Raw genomic sequence first — 13,742 nt, 5'->3', positions numbered from 1 at the left:
TTTCTTCTGAAGCTATAAACTGTCTCTATCTTCTTCTACATAAGAGTATATCTCATTAGAGTTTCATCCTGTGTGCAGTATTTTTTGTGGCTATTTGTGGGGGTTTTTTTTATTATGATAATATTTTAATTCCCTTTGTAATTCACTGCCTGCTTTTCTTTTCACACCGAGTGGCTGTATCAGTGTGGAATTGTGTTCTCTGTGTTTAAGCAAAATAAAGGGTCCTTCACCATTTTTTTTCACCAGCATTGTTTCTCCGGGATCTTTCTGGAGCTGCAGGGATAGATCGTGTGTGCATGGGTGAGAGGGAAAGGAGCTCTCGCATGGCAGCCCTGCCAGGGAACAGCAGCGCTTGATCTTCCAGAGCTGTTCTGGTTCCACTCCACACTCTCCTTCTCATCCCTGGTGTTGGTGCAAGGCCTGAGTGCTCTGGCAGCTTGGTCACCGTCCTGCTGTGTGTCAGTGCTGTGGGTGCAGGCAGGGACTGGCAATGGGCACTGCTGTGACAGAGCTGGCCTCACAACAGCCTTTCCAGATAGAAAGGTGATCTCCTATGGGCAGGACCTGAAGGTTTAGGTCTTCTTCCAAACCTTCTCTCAAGAATATACCCAAGAAACTGGCCCACAGATGAAACATCAGTGTGCAGCTGAACAGTGTGTGTGTGCAGGGCTGGCACACAGCAGTGTCCTCTCACAGCCAGGCTCCTGCCAGAGACCTGCAGGACCAGCAGAGCAGGGCTGGACTGTGCCCCTGTGCACTGGACACCCCGTGGAAGGAGCCCCAGGTCAGTCACCATGGACTGGCCCCTCACAACCACCATTTCCAGCACTGGCCTCTCACCCACAGACGCTGTTCTTCCCTCCATGGAGGGACACTGAATGAATAGGTGCAGATGTGATGTGCGCACGCACATCATGGATGTGAGGTGAGATGAACACAAGTGAGCACAAACATTCTCAGCTATTTCTTTTGCTTCCATTAAGGTCTGTGGCACAGAGAAGGTCTTGAGGTCACTTCATATTGGGAGGTGAGATTCACTCACTGCCCCAGTGAGATTCATCTCAGCTGCCGTGGATAGGCTCATTGCAAGTGCTCCAGTCTGCTCTGTCACCCTGGCCCATGATTCTGGATTGTGCTTTCAAAAGTGACAAAGTGGTCAGAGGGGTTTAGAGGTCCTTGAAAAAGGTAGATATCAAACCCATCTGCATGAAAAGCACAAAGGAGAATTAATGGCTGCTCAACCTGCCTCCATACCTGGAATTTTGCAAGGTCACAGACATGGTGTTCCGTGGTGTCCCAGTAGCCGGATCAGAGATCTCTGGGCTGGAGAATTGGAAGCTGAGTGGAAAGCTGGCTGGACAATCAAGCCAAATGTCATCAGTGGTACAAAGCCCACCATGCAGCCAGTTACTAGTTTCATCTCTCAGTGACCAGCACTTGGACCAACACTGTTAAACATCTTTATTCTCCCTCTGTGTGATGTGACGAGTGCACTGTCAGCTCCTCTGTGAATGATGCAAATTTGGGAGGAACCCTTGAACAGCCTCACCTGGTTCATCCTGCCTGGAGCAGGACAGTGAGACAAGTGGGACAAGGGCTCTCTTCAAACCTCAAGTTATTCTGAGATTCAATGAATCTTTCCTTTGTGCAGAGTATTTTGAAGACAAAATAAGAAGAGGAAGGATAAAAAGAATAAGAGACATAAAACGAGTTCTAAAAGTTGTCAACATTAATACAGCAGTTCCTCTGAAGAGTCTTTTTGAACTCAAATCTCTAGTAGGGAATATATTTGATAAATTTGACAAAACAAGCATACTTTGATCTGATCAGGTCCTGGGTCATGAAAAAGGTGATGGATAGTTATGGTATTATGAGTTCAGTTGTGTCTCAGATACTCATAGTCCAGGAGGAATCATGCAGCTGTGAAGGGGACAGTGGGGTCAGTTCTGTGTCTGGAGGTGACAGTCCAGCAGCAGGGACATGGCTGGGAAAGAACCTCTGCCCAAGGGCACACAGGCCGTACCCAGAAAGAGACCTTGGAGATGGGTTGTCATGTCCATTCCGCCTGAGAATATGACGGGACATCAGCAGGAACCACAAGAAGCCTAATGGGTTGGGTTCCCTGCATGAAGGGCATTTTATGAGATGGTCGAGCTTTTCTTGATAGTGGGAAGAAGCAGGAAAGAGAAAAAGAAGTCTACTTGGAAGGTGAGGAATGGATATGAGGAGGAAGAAATGTCACTGGAAGGGCAGTGCTGTGGGGCAAGAGGTGACCCAGAGGGAGCTGGATCAGCCCATGGTTTGTGTTCCAAAGAGCAGCCGGTGAGGGTGCAGACACAGCAGTGAAGGTGCAGAAATGCTGGGTGAGAGCAGGTGGGAAGCGAGATGGGTGTCTGCAGCCTGCAGGGAAAGAGGGGCAGGGGCAGCACCGTGTGGAACAGCCTGTGGTGGAGATGGCAAAGGGCGCTGTAAGGCTGGAAGGGACCCACAGAACCCAGGTCTGTGTCCCCTTGGCCAGGGCAGTTGTCTCTGCCACTGACCCCAGGAGCAGACATGTTGTCCTCATGGCACTGGGGCCTCACTGCCTCCTTGCAGCCCCATGGGGAAGCTGGAAGTTGTTGTCCCAGTGTTGTCCTTCCCTGGGCCTTGCACACCCACATCCCACGGTCCCAGGAAGAGCCCTGAGCCGTGTGTTTACATCTCATCTGTACAATGAAAACATGGACTTTTGACCTAGTGGTTCATAGAATCATAGAACGTCCTGAGTTGGAAGGATCCAAAGGATCATGGAGTCCAACTCCTGTCCCTGCACAGGACACCCCACAGGTCACCCCGTGTGTCTGAGGACGTTGTCCAGTCTCTTCTTGAACACTGTCAGGTTGGGGCCATGACACCTCCCTGGGGAGCCTGTTCAGTGTCCAGCACCTCTGGGGGAAGAACCTTTTCCTCATGTCCCACTGACCCTCCCCTGGCACATCTTTCTGTCATTGAGTGGAGCAGGAATTTCAAGGATGTTTGAGGAGGTGCCTTTAAGATTTCACAAGTCTATGTTCTATAAAGACAGACGTTCAACTTGTGAAGCACACAAGGCTAAACCTAAATTAGTGTGATTTGTGTTTTCTAAACTCTGGGTACAGTCACTTAAGTGTATTTACAAATCTCCTTCTTGCCAATCTTCCCTTATATTCCCACACCTACAATTAGTGTCATGCTCAGTATAAGTTGGAGCTGACATTTCTGGCTGGTTACTTCCGTTAGTTCAGATTTGCCAGGTACTTTGGTTAGTTCAGTTTGGAAGTTCCGTTCTGCTGGGAGTTTTCAGTGAGTTTTTTGCCGTTCTGCCATTTTGCACTTGGCCCTTGGGCCTTTTTGCTCTGTCTTGCTGGGATTGGCTGTTTGGGACCAAGGTGCTCCTTTCTGCAGGACAGGCTGTTCCGTGTGACTGGAGTTACATGACGGATTGCACTGAGTATATTTTCTTAATTTAGTTTAGTTTGATTTTTTATATTTCATTTTAATTTTTAAATGTCATTTCATTTAATTATATGCATAGCAGTAGTAGTATATTATACTATTTTTATTGTCTTATTAAAATGCTATTTCTGAATCCGCGGGTTTCTCCATTCCCTTCAGTTATCTTCCATATTGCACTTAATAGGTTGGGGGAGTACGTGAGCAGCTATTGTGGTCTTAGTTGCTGGCTGGGGTAGAACATTGAGAGGGAAGGATAGTAGTGGCTCAAGAACTCTTGAAAATCACTTTCCAAGATGATGGCACTTTTTTTTTTTTGTAGTGGGAAACAGCATGAGAAAGGAAAATCATCAGAAACTGCAGCTCTGGAGGTCAACAGTGGAGCTTAGGATAAAGAAATGTCATTCTGAGCGCAGTGCTGTGGTCATTCAGAGGGACTCTGGATCAGGCATGACTTTGTGTTTCCAGAAACAGCTGGTGAGGATGGAGAGACAGCAGCACAGGTGGGGACACACTGGGCTGAGAACAAGGTGGGGAAGCGCATGGGGTGTCTGCAGCCTGTGAGGAAACAGCCACAGGCCTGGGACAGTGCAGGATGGACCATGGTGGAGATGGCAAAGGGCGCTGGCAAGGCTGGATGTCCCTGCAAGAGCCAAGGTCTTTGTCCCCTTGGCTATGGCTGATGTCCCTGCCAGCGAGGCCTAAGAGGAGACACATGTTTGTCATGGCCATGGCACCCATTGCCTCCTTGCACCCCCAGGGAGTGTCACACCATTGTCCTGCACTGGGCATCGCACTCCCCACAGCCCCAGGAAGAGCCCTGAGCCACACGTGAGGGACAGGATCTCCCTTCCAGGGGCAGGGGCTCAAGGCTTGGCCATTGTCCTTCATCAGACAAACCAAGGGCTTTCTCAGCATCAGAGCTGCTGCACTTTGCCTGTGCCTGATGCAATCACTGCCTCCAATTACCTGCTCTAACGAGTCCCTGGGAGGCTTTGTCAGTAACAGCCCTCAGTGGGGCCCATTAATGCTTCAAGGTACTTTGGAGTTTGTTCTGACTTGGACTTCTTGAGCAGATTCTTCAGTCTGTCCTTGGTATCTGAGGTTTATGGACTCAGCACCAAATACGCCATGGGGCTCATTAAAACACAAAAAGCCCTAATGAGCAATGTTTCTTTCCCTAATTTTCTTCAAATCTTTAAGACTTGCAGAACTAACTAGAGAGGTTTCAATGGGACACTTAGTGATGAATATTTCAAAGATTTCATAAAGGAGGGTTTCTTTATTTCAAGGGTATTTTCAATCATTTTCCAGTGTATAGAAGAAGTGACAGCAGCATTCTACACTGAACATTGATCCCGAGGGTCTCCTGAAGACATCTGGACAGGCAGGAGAACAGTCCTTGAGGCTGGACACTGTACGGACAACCTGGCTCCTCACCCCCACCCCTAGTCTGCCGGGTCCCTCATTGGCCACCAGAGATTGCATCACTTTTCCTCCATCAGACTTCTCCACTGAGCTCTGCAGGAGATGCTGCAGCTCCTGTGCACCAGCTCCACCTGCTCTCCTGTGCAAACACTGCACAGTTCAATCAACAGCAAAACACTTTCCTCAGCTGTGTGGGTAAGTGGATCTGATGAGGTCCAGCATCCACAAGGGACACCCACACAAGAACTGCTTTAGACAGAGAGACAGGAGAGGATAGAAATAAACACAATGAACGTGTTGACTGCCATGTCAATTAGAGCTCTGAAGAACGGGGCAAGTTTGTAACTCCCTGAAGCTCAAAGCAGAAACCAGACAGTTGAGAGGCCACTGAATGACCAAAGAGCAAGTAGAGGAGAAACCTGAGAGCACTGGGAAGGGCAAACGTCCAGACAGTGCTGGAAAGTTGTCCTTGGACAGGGACATTGAATCAGGAGAGGTGGGAACTCCTGAATGACGAGGGAGATGAAATTATAGAGTGTTGGTAATAGAAGTACAGGGGAAGACCAATATTTCTTCTCCTACCCTTAGTACATCAGTCATCAGCTGTCTCACCATAAACAGTCAGGGCCATTTTAGGGCCCATTGTACCTGAGGTGCTGGGCTGGGATTGGCATCTGTCACACAGGACCTGGGGAGACCAGAGCACCGTGCAGTGCAGGTGGAGCCTGGGCAGGGGTTCCCGGGGCATCTACACTGGCACCAGGTGTTTGTGTCCCTGGAGCTGAAGACATTTGTGTCCTAAATCCGTCCCCTCTTCTGGAGAACTCTTTCCTTTCCGAACAAAAGACACCTCACCAAAGAAACAAAAAAAAATATGTTGACATCTTCCTTTGCTTTGGATCTTTGTCTTCAGTTCTTCTCATTTTAACTTTCATTGACATCAACTGACATCTGATGGGCCTGCAGACATGAAGCCAAGATCACGTTGTGTCTTGCACAGCGCCCCATGCCCTCTGAACCTGCCCTGCCTAGGACTCCTCACACGTTGCCCAGAGCGAGTCACACTGAGGTGTTGGCTGGTTCCCTGGCTGAGATGTTGGTTTAGATGGTCACCTACAGCACAGGTGGGTCCTGCCCCATCATCGCCTGCTCTGCTCCAGTCTGAAACAGAGCCCAACATCACAATGGGATCATGAGAGAACTGAGGCTGAAGGGACCTCAGGAGTCTGCAGTCCAACCCGTCACCAACTGGGTCACACCAAGGTGTTCAAGCCTTGATTCAATCAGAGCTTTAGCAGGACTAGAGAAGTGATCATCCCTTTGTACTGGGCACTGGTGAGGCTACACCTTGAATCCTGGGGTCAGTTTGAGGCCCCTCATGGCAAGGAAGACATTGAGGTGCTGGAGAGAGTTCAGAGGAGGGTGACAAGGCTGGTGAAGGGTCTGGAGCACCAGTCTCATGAGGAGCAGTTGAGGGAGCTGGGGCTTTTCAGTCTGGAGAACAGGAGGCTGAGGGGAGACGTTATTACTCTCTACAGCTGCCTGAAAGGAGGTTTTATCATGGAGGGTGTTGGTCTCTTCTCCCAAGTAATAAGTGACAGGACAAGAGGAAATGGCCTCAAGTTGCACACGGGGAGGTTTAGATTGGATATTAGGAATAAATTCTTCAGGGAAAGGGTTTTGAAGCAATGGAGCAGACTGCCCAGTGAGGTTGTGAAGTCACCATCACTGAAGGTGTTTAAAACACAGATAGATGGGGCTCTTAGGGACATGGTTTAGTGCCAGATTTAGGTTATGGTTGGACTCGATGATCTTAAGGGTCTCTTCCAGCCACAATTATTCTATGATTCCATGATAAGTCATGTTTGCTATTTTCTTTCTCAGAGGACCATGCAGCCTCCCTGAGAGCCAGGACTTTTCTGAGGTGTTTGGGAGACGTCTCACGGTCACACCAGCCAGTTCCACCAGCCCCTGTCTGTCCCTTCCCAGACCAAACCTTTTCTCCATATCCCAACCTTCCAGGCGAGTTTCTGGGACACAGCAAATGCTGTCCAGGTCCTCTGGGCCTGTTCAGAGAGAGCAGCTTGCCAACATGGTGATGGGCTCTCTGTGCACCTCGAAGATTTCCTGACTATTTTTCTCTATGTCCCGCTTTTATCCAACATTTCTGATCCTTGAGCTGTACATGAGAGGATTGAACAGGGATGTGGGGATAGTGTAGAAAAAAGACTTTGTCAAATTGTCTTGCGAGGGCTGTTCTGGGCATCGCAAAGTTCAGGATGAGGGTGCTGTAGAAACCAGTGGCATTGCTGAGAGGTCCAGGAGGAGAAGGCCTTGTACCTGTCTACACTGAGGTAGAGCAGTGATGCATTCATGGGACACCCATGTGAACAGGAAGGGAACAAATGGCTCTAAAATGCCTTCCAGCCAGTTCTTTATCCATCGCACATACACCATCCAGGCCACGAGCTGCAGCTTCTCCAGGAGATGCTGTGGGACACGGTGTCAAAGGCTTCACTGCAGTCTAAGGACACAACACCCACAGCCCGTGTGGCGGATTCACTGCCCATGACAGACTTTCCCTCATCTGCTCAGCGGTCACCTTGTCACAGAAGGAGATCAGGCTGGTCAAGCAGGACCTGCCTTTCATCAAGCCATGCTGATTGGGCCCCATTGCTCATCGCGTGTGTGTGACCTCACAGTCCTTTCCCAGCCATGTTCCTGCTGTTGGCCAATCCCCTGCAGAGGCAGAAGTGACCTCACAGTGCCCTCCACACCCATTGGTTCCTACTGGACTATGAGTTCCTGAGAAACAAGTGACCACACGACATCGTACCCACTATCACCCTCCTTGTGGTCCACTGTGTGAGCAGATCAAACTGAGCTGCTTTCATCATGTTTATCAAATACATTCCCTATCAAGGGTTTGAGTAGAGAAATGTTCCTCAGAGTAGATGCTGTATTTACTCTGGGAAATTTTACACCTGTGCTTCTGCCTCTGCTTTTGTTCTCCTTCCTCTGTCTATTCTGACATGAAAGAGGTCTCCAAGGAAAAGATTCATGGAATCCTACAATAACACAGGTTGGAAGAGACCCCTGAACACCATCTCTATCCCACTGACCTTTATGGCACCCCAAGGAACAGCTGATGGCATTTGTGCTCACTTGGGTTCATCTCACCACAGGCACACAGTGGACATGCACATGATGTGTGTGTTTACATCTCATGTGGACAATGAAAACATGGACTTTTGACCTAGTATTTCATGGAAGCATGGAATGTCCTGAGTTGAAAGGACCCACAAGGATCATGGAGTCCAACTGCTGTCCCTGCACAGGACACCCCACAGGTCACCCCGTGTGTGTGAGGACGTTGTCCAGTCTCTTCTTGAACACTGTCAGGTTGGGGCCGTGACACCTCCCTGGGGAGCCTGTTCAGTATCCAGCACCTCTGGGGGAAGAACCTTTTCCTCATGTCCAACCTGACCCTCCCCTGGCACACCCTTCTTCCATTCCCTTGTTTTCTGACATTGGTGACCGCAGAGAAGAGATCAGTGCCTTCCCCTCCTTCTCCCCTTGTGAGGAAGCTGTAGTCACCATGAGGTCTCCTTTGAGTCTTTTCTTCAGCTCTGATGCTCAGAAACCCCTTGGTTTGCTTTCTGAAGCAGAAAGGAGAAGCCATGACCTCCAGGCAATGGGCAGGGGGATCCTGTCCCTCACACACAGCTCAGGGCTCTTCCTGGGACCGTGGGATGTGGGTGTGCAAGGCCCAGGGAAGGACAACACTGGGACAACAACTTCCAGCTTCCCCATGGGGCTGCAAGGAGGCAGCGAGGCCCCAGTGCCATGAGGACAACATGTCTGCTCCTGGGGTCAGTGGCAGAGACAACTGCCCTGGCCAAGGGGACACAGACCTGGCTTCTGTGGGTCCCTTCCAGCCTTACAGCGCCCTTTGCCATCTCCACCACAGGCTGTTCCACACGGTGCTGCCCCTGCCCCTCTTTCCCTGCAGGCTGCAGACACCCATCTCGCTTCCCACCTGCTCTCACCCAGCATTTCTGCACCTTCACTGCTGTGTCTGCACCCTCACCGGCTGCTCTTTGGAACACAAACCATGGGCTGATCCAGCTCCCTCTGGGTCACCTCTTGCCCCACAGCACTGCCCTTCCAATGACATTTCTTCCTCCTCATATCCATTCCTCACCTTCCAAGCTGTACTTTCTGACATTTTTTTGTCTTTCCTTCCTCTTCCCACTACCAAGGGAAGCTCAGCCACCTCAGAAACTGCTCTTCATGCAGAGAATCCCATTATCAGGCTTCTTGTGTTTTTTTACCTGACCATAGAGAAGTCACCTCCCCATGATCTTCTAAATCCCATGAGTGCTGCTGTTCTTTCAGCTTCTCTGACAGACACGACCATGTCCCTGCCCATGTCCCGTCATGTTCTCAGGTGGGATGGACATGACAACCCGTCTGTCTTGCTGGGTAAGACCTGTGGGCCCTTGGGCAGAGGTTCTTTCCCAGCCATGTCCCTGCTGCTGGGCTGTCACCTCCAGACACAGAACTGACCCCACTGTCCCCTTCACACCCACAGGATTCTGACTGGATTATGAGTGTGTGAGACACAACTGATCTCATAATACCACACCCAGCCTTCCACCTCCTTAGCACTCAGGACCTCAACAGACTGAAGCATGTTCTATACATTCCTACCCCTGCCCCTCTTTCCCACAAGCTGTAGACACCCATATCTCTTCCTCACCTTGTTCAAATATGTCAAATATATTTTCTACTAACACTGTGAGGGAAAAGCACTCCTCACTGGAACTTCTGTACTTCCGTTAACACCTTCCATATCTTTTCTTCTGCCTTACTTTTTTTTTTTTTTTTTTTTTTCCCTATTCTTCCACCTATTCTCTTTCCAGAAACCTCCCCAAGGCAAAAATTCTGTCAAATCACAGAATAACTCAGGTTTGCAAGGAGCCCTTGTCTCACTCATCTTGTCTCACTCTCCTGCTCAGGGTGAACCAGGTGAGGCTGCTCAAGGCCGCCACCCAGGTTTGCATCATCCTCAAAGGCAATAAGGCTTCACTCGGTTACATCATAGAAGGGGAGAATAAAGATGCTCAACAGTGTTGTCCAAGTGCTGGTCACTGAGGGATGACACCAGTAACTGGCTGCACACAGGACTTCGTATCACTGGTGATATTTGTGCTGGATGGTTCAGCCAACTTCCCACCCAGCATCCACTTCTTGAGCCCCATCAGCACCACTCTGGCCAGAAGGAGACCATGGCTGAGCCTTGCAAACGCCCTGTACACAACATGCCTTTCTTTCCCCTGTCCATTTGGGTTCAGCAATCCCTTCCTTGTCACTCACATTCCTGGAAATGGCTGCAGGAGGACGTGTCCCATCCCCTTCCCAGGGAGGGAAGCAGGGTGGCCAGCCTGTTATTCTCCCCAATCCTATTCCTGCTCTTCCTGAAGATGGATTTGAGGTCTGCGTTTTCTAAAGACCCAAGAGCCATTCTGGTTTCCTTGACACTTATGAGACCACAATCTGGAATCACAAGAAAGAGTGACAGAGCAGACAGGAGCACTTGCAATGTTCCTTTTCAAGGCAGCTGAGATGTATCTTACTGATCCAGTGGGATTTGTCTATGGAATCACATACAGAAATATCAGATTCTGTCAGGCATCCATATCTGAGTTGGTCTCAGGACTCCTTGTTCACCCAGGGACTCTCAGAGACAGAGTCTGTCCCTTTTACACACAGCGGCAGGAGTCACAGTGTCCCTCCAACCTCCTGTTGCCACTCCCAAAGGACGGGAAACACCTCAGCCCTGCGCTGTGTCACCTGCTCTGCACTCATCTGACATGTCCCACATCATGAGGAATGGACACAGGGAGCTCAGTTCAAGGAAGCACAACCCAGTGCAGCATTCAGCTGATTTCCCATAGGTTGTTCCTCCCAATATGAAGTGACCTCAAGACCTCGTCTGTCTCACAGTCCTTCACGGAATGGAAAGGAATAGTTGATGGTGTTTGTGCTCACTCAGGTTCATGTCACCTCACGTACATGATGTGCGTGCTCACATCTCATTTGTACAAGGCAAACATGGACTTCTGAACTATTCATTGAGTGTCCATCCATGGAGAGAAAACAGCCTCTGTGGATGAGAAGCCAGTGCTGGAAATGGTGGTTGTGAGGGGCCAGTCCATGGTGATTGACCTGGGGCTCCTTCCACGGGGTGTCCAGTGCACAGGGGCACAGCCCAGCCCTGCTCTGCTGGTCCTGCAGATCTCTGGCAGGAGCCTGGCTGTGAGAGGACACTGCTGTGTGCCAGCCCTGCACACACACACTGTTCAGCTGTACTCTGGTGTTTGAATCTGTGGCCACTTCTGTAGGAATAAGCTTGAGAGAAACTTGGCAAGAAGATATAAACCATCATGCACTGCCCAAAGAAGATAACTTTTCCTTGTGCAAGTACTGTTACTGAGGCCAGCTCTGTCACAGCAGTGCCCATTGTCTGTCCCTGCCTGCACCCACAGCACTGACACACAGCAGGACGGTGACCAAGCTGCCAGAGCACTCAGGCCTTGCACCAACACCAGGGATGAGAAGGAGAGTGTGGAGTGGAACCAGAACAGCTCTGGAAGAGCAAGCGCTGCTGCTCCCTGGCAGGGCTGCCATGCCAGAGCTGTTTTCCCCTCCACCCACGCACAGGAACTGTCCCTGCAGCTCCAAAAAGCCCTTGCAGGAAGAATATAGTGAAAAACAAGTCACTAAAGAGCCTTTTATTCTGTTTAGAGAGAAGGAGAGCACTGCTGCTCATTTAAGCATCCAACAGTTAGAAAAGAAAAGCCAGCAGTGAATTAGAAATGGGGTTGACAACATTATCACAATAAGAAAACAACCAACAACACCAGAAAAAACAGTTGACAGGCTGGGCTTGTAATTAGCTACATTAAAACTCCTGTATAAAAGAAGATGGCCAGTTTATTGCTTCAGAAACCAGAGGGATAAGAGTTTGCGCAGGGCATCCTTGAGCTGCTGGTTCCTCATGCTGTAGATGAGGGGGTTCACTGCTGGAGGCACCACCGAGTACAGAACAGACAGCACCAGGTCCAGGATTGGGGAGGAGATGGAGGGGGGCTTCAGGTTGGCAAACGTGCCAGTGCTGAGGAACAGGGAGACCACAGCCAGGTGAGGGAGGCAGGTGGAAAAGGCTTTGTGCCGTCCCTGCTCAGAGGGGATCCTCAGCACAGCTCTCAAGATCTGCACATAGGACACCATAATAAACACAAAACACACAAATGATAAACAGACAGTGACTACAATAAGCCCAAGTTCCCTGAGGTAGGAGTGTGAGCAGGAGAGCTTGAGGATGTGGGGGATTTCACAGAAGAACTGTCCCAGGGCATTGCCCTTGCACAGGGGCAGTGAAAATGTATTGGCCGTGTGCAGCAGAGAATAGAGAAACCCAGTGGCCCAGGCAGCTGCTGCCATGTGGACACAAGCTCTGCTGCCCAGGAGGGTCCCGTAGTGCAGGGGTTTGCAGATGGCAACGTAGCGGTCGTACGACATGACAGTGAGAAGATAAATCTCTGCTGAAACTAAAAAGACAAACAGAAAGAGTTGTGCAGCACACCCTGCATAGGAAATGGCCCTGGTGTCCCACAGAGAGTTGGCCATGGATTTGGGGACAATGGTGGAGATGGAGCCCAGGTCGAGGAGGGCGAGGTTGAGCAGGAAGAAGTACATGGGGGTGTGCAGGTGCTGGTCCCAGGCTATGGTGGTGATGATGAGGCCGTTGCCCAGGAGGGCAGCCAGGTAGATGCCCAGGAAGAGCCAGAAGTGCAAGAGCTGCAGCTCCCGTGTGTCTGTGAACGGCAGGAGGAGGAACTGGGTGATGGAGCTGCTCTTGGACATTTGCTTTTCCTGAGCACGGGGCGCTGTCATGAGAAAAAAAAAGACAGTGAGAATCCAGGGCAGAGTTCTCTGACAAAAATCAAACCAACTCCCATAGACCCTCCCCTGTCGCACACAGACACTCATTTTCAGCACTGTGGCTGCAGCCCTGCTTGGGGCTGGAAAATGTGCAACCAAGAGCAGGGCCAATAAGTCAGGTTGATAAGCCAGCCCAGCTCTGCAGGAGTGGGGCAGGGAACGTTGGGGATTGTCCTGGTTCTGCTAACACAGAAGGGCTGTCAGCACTTGCTTTCCCAGTGATAGGGAGCAGAGATGGTGAAGGCAGTTTAGGAGTTCCAGGTTTTTTTACATATCCCCCATATTCACTGCAGAGTGTTGTTGGGTGTCAGAAACCCTCAGCATTTCTGCTGCACTCAGGGAGAACAGAGCGAGTCCTGCGAGACCAGAGGGTGCCTGTGGGTCAGTGCAGAGTGAGGGCAGCTGCTCTGTCCCTCTCTCTTGCTCCAGCTGCCCTGGGCTGGCACCTTTCTGAGATGGGGGCTGATCACATTCCCATGTTACCCTGAAAAGCCACCAGGCACTGCTGAGAGCAGAGGGATCCACCTCAGACCATGACAGGTCTCACCCTTTCCTAAGGTCTCAGCAACCCACATTTAGCCAAAGAAACACACACAGCTCATTCCCCAGCCCCACAGACTGCATTACCCACAGCCCACAGGTCAGAGCAAAGCTGGGACACGTGTGCCCATGGACACACCTGCAGGAAAGGACCCACAAGATCAGGCTGTGACTCTGCACCTGAAACTGCCATCCCCAGAGAGCCTGACAGCAAGAACAAGATCCCAAGAGCAGTGACCCAGAGCAGGGGAGCAAGAAGGAAAATGCGGTGAGGGTGGGGGTGAGAGAGGCCA

The 13,742-nt window shown here is 50.4% G+C and overlaps 1 protein-coding gene across 1 annotated transcript; it reads right to left on the bottom strand.

Annotated features, from left to right (window-relative positions):
• Window positions 1-11,898: 11,898 nt before the first annotated feature.
• On the bottom strand, window positions 11,899-12,831 carry LOC308050623 (olfactory receptor 14J1-like; the record flags this gene model as incomplete). Its single annotated transcript, XM_080360781.1, has 1 exon — window positions 11,899-12,831. One exon carries the CDS (start codon window positions 12,829-12,831, stop codon window positions 11,899-11,901), a length of 933 nt encoding a protein of 310 aa, XP_080216907.1.
• Between the last annotated feature and the right edge of the window lie 911 nt (window positions 12,832-13,742).

The sequence above is a fragment of the Nesoenas mayeri genome (genome assembly GCF_963082525.1).
Source record: "Nesoenas mayeri genome assembly, chromosome: 29".
Classification (NCBI taxonomy): domain Eukaryota; kingdom Metazoa; phylum Chordata; class Aves; order Columbiformes; family Columbidae; genus Nesoenas; species Nesoenas mayeri.
The sequence above is the reverse complement of the archived record's forward strand: the minus strand, read 5'-3'. Positions and strand labels throughout refer to the sequence as shown.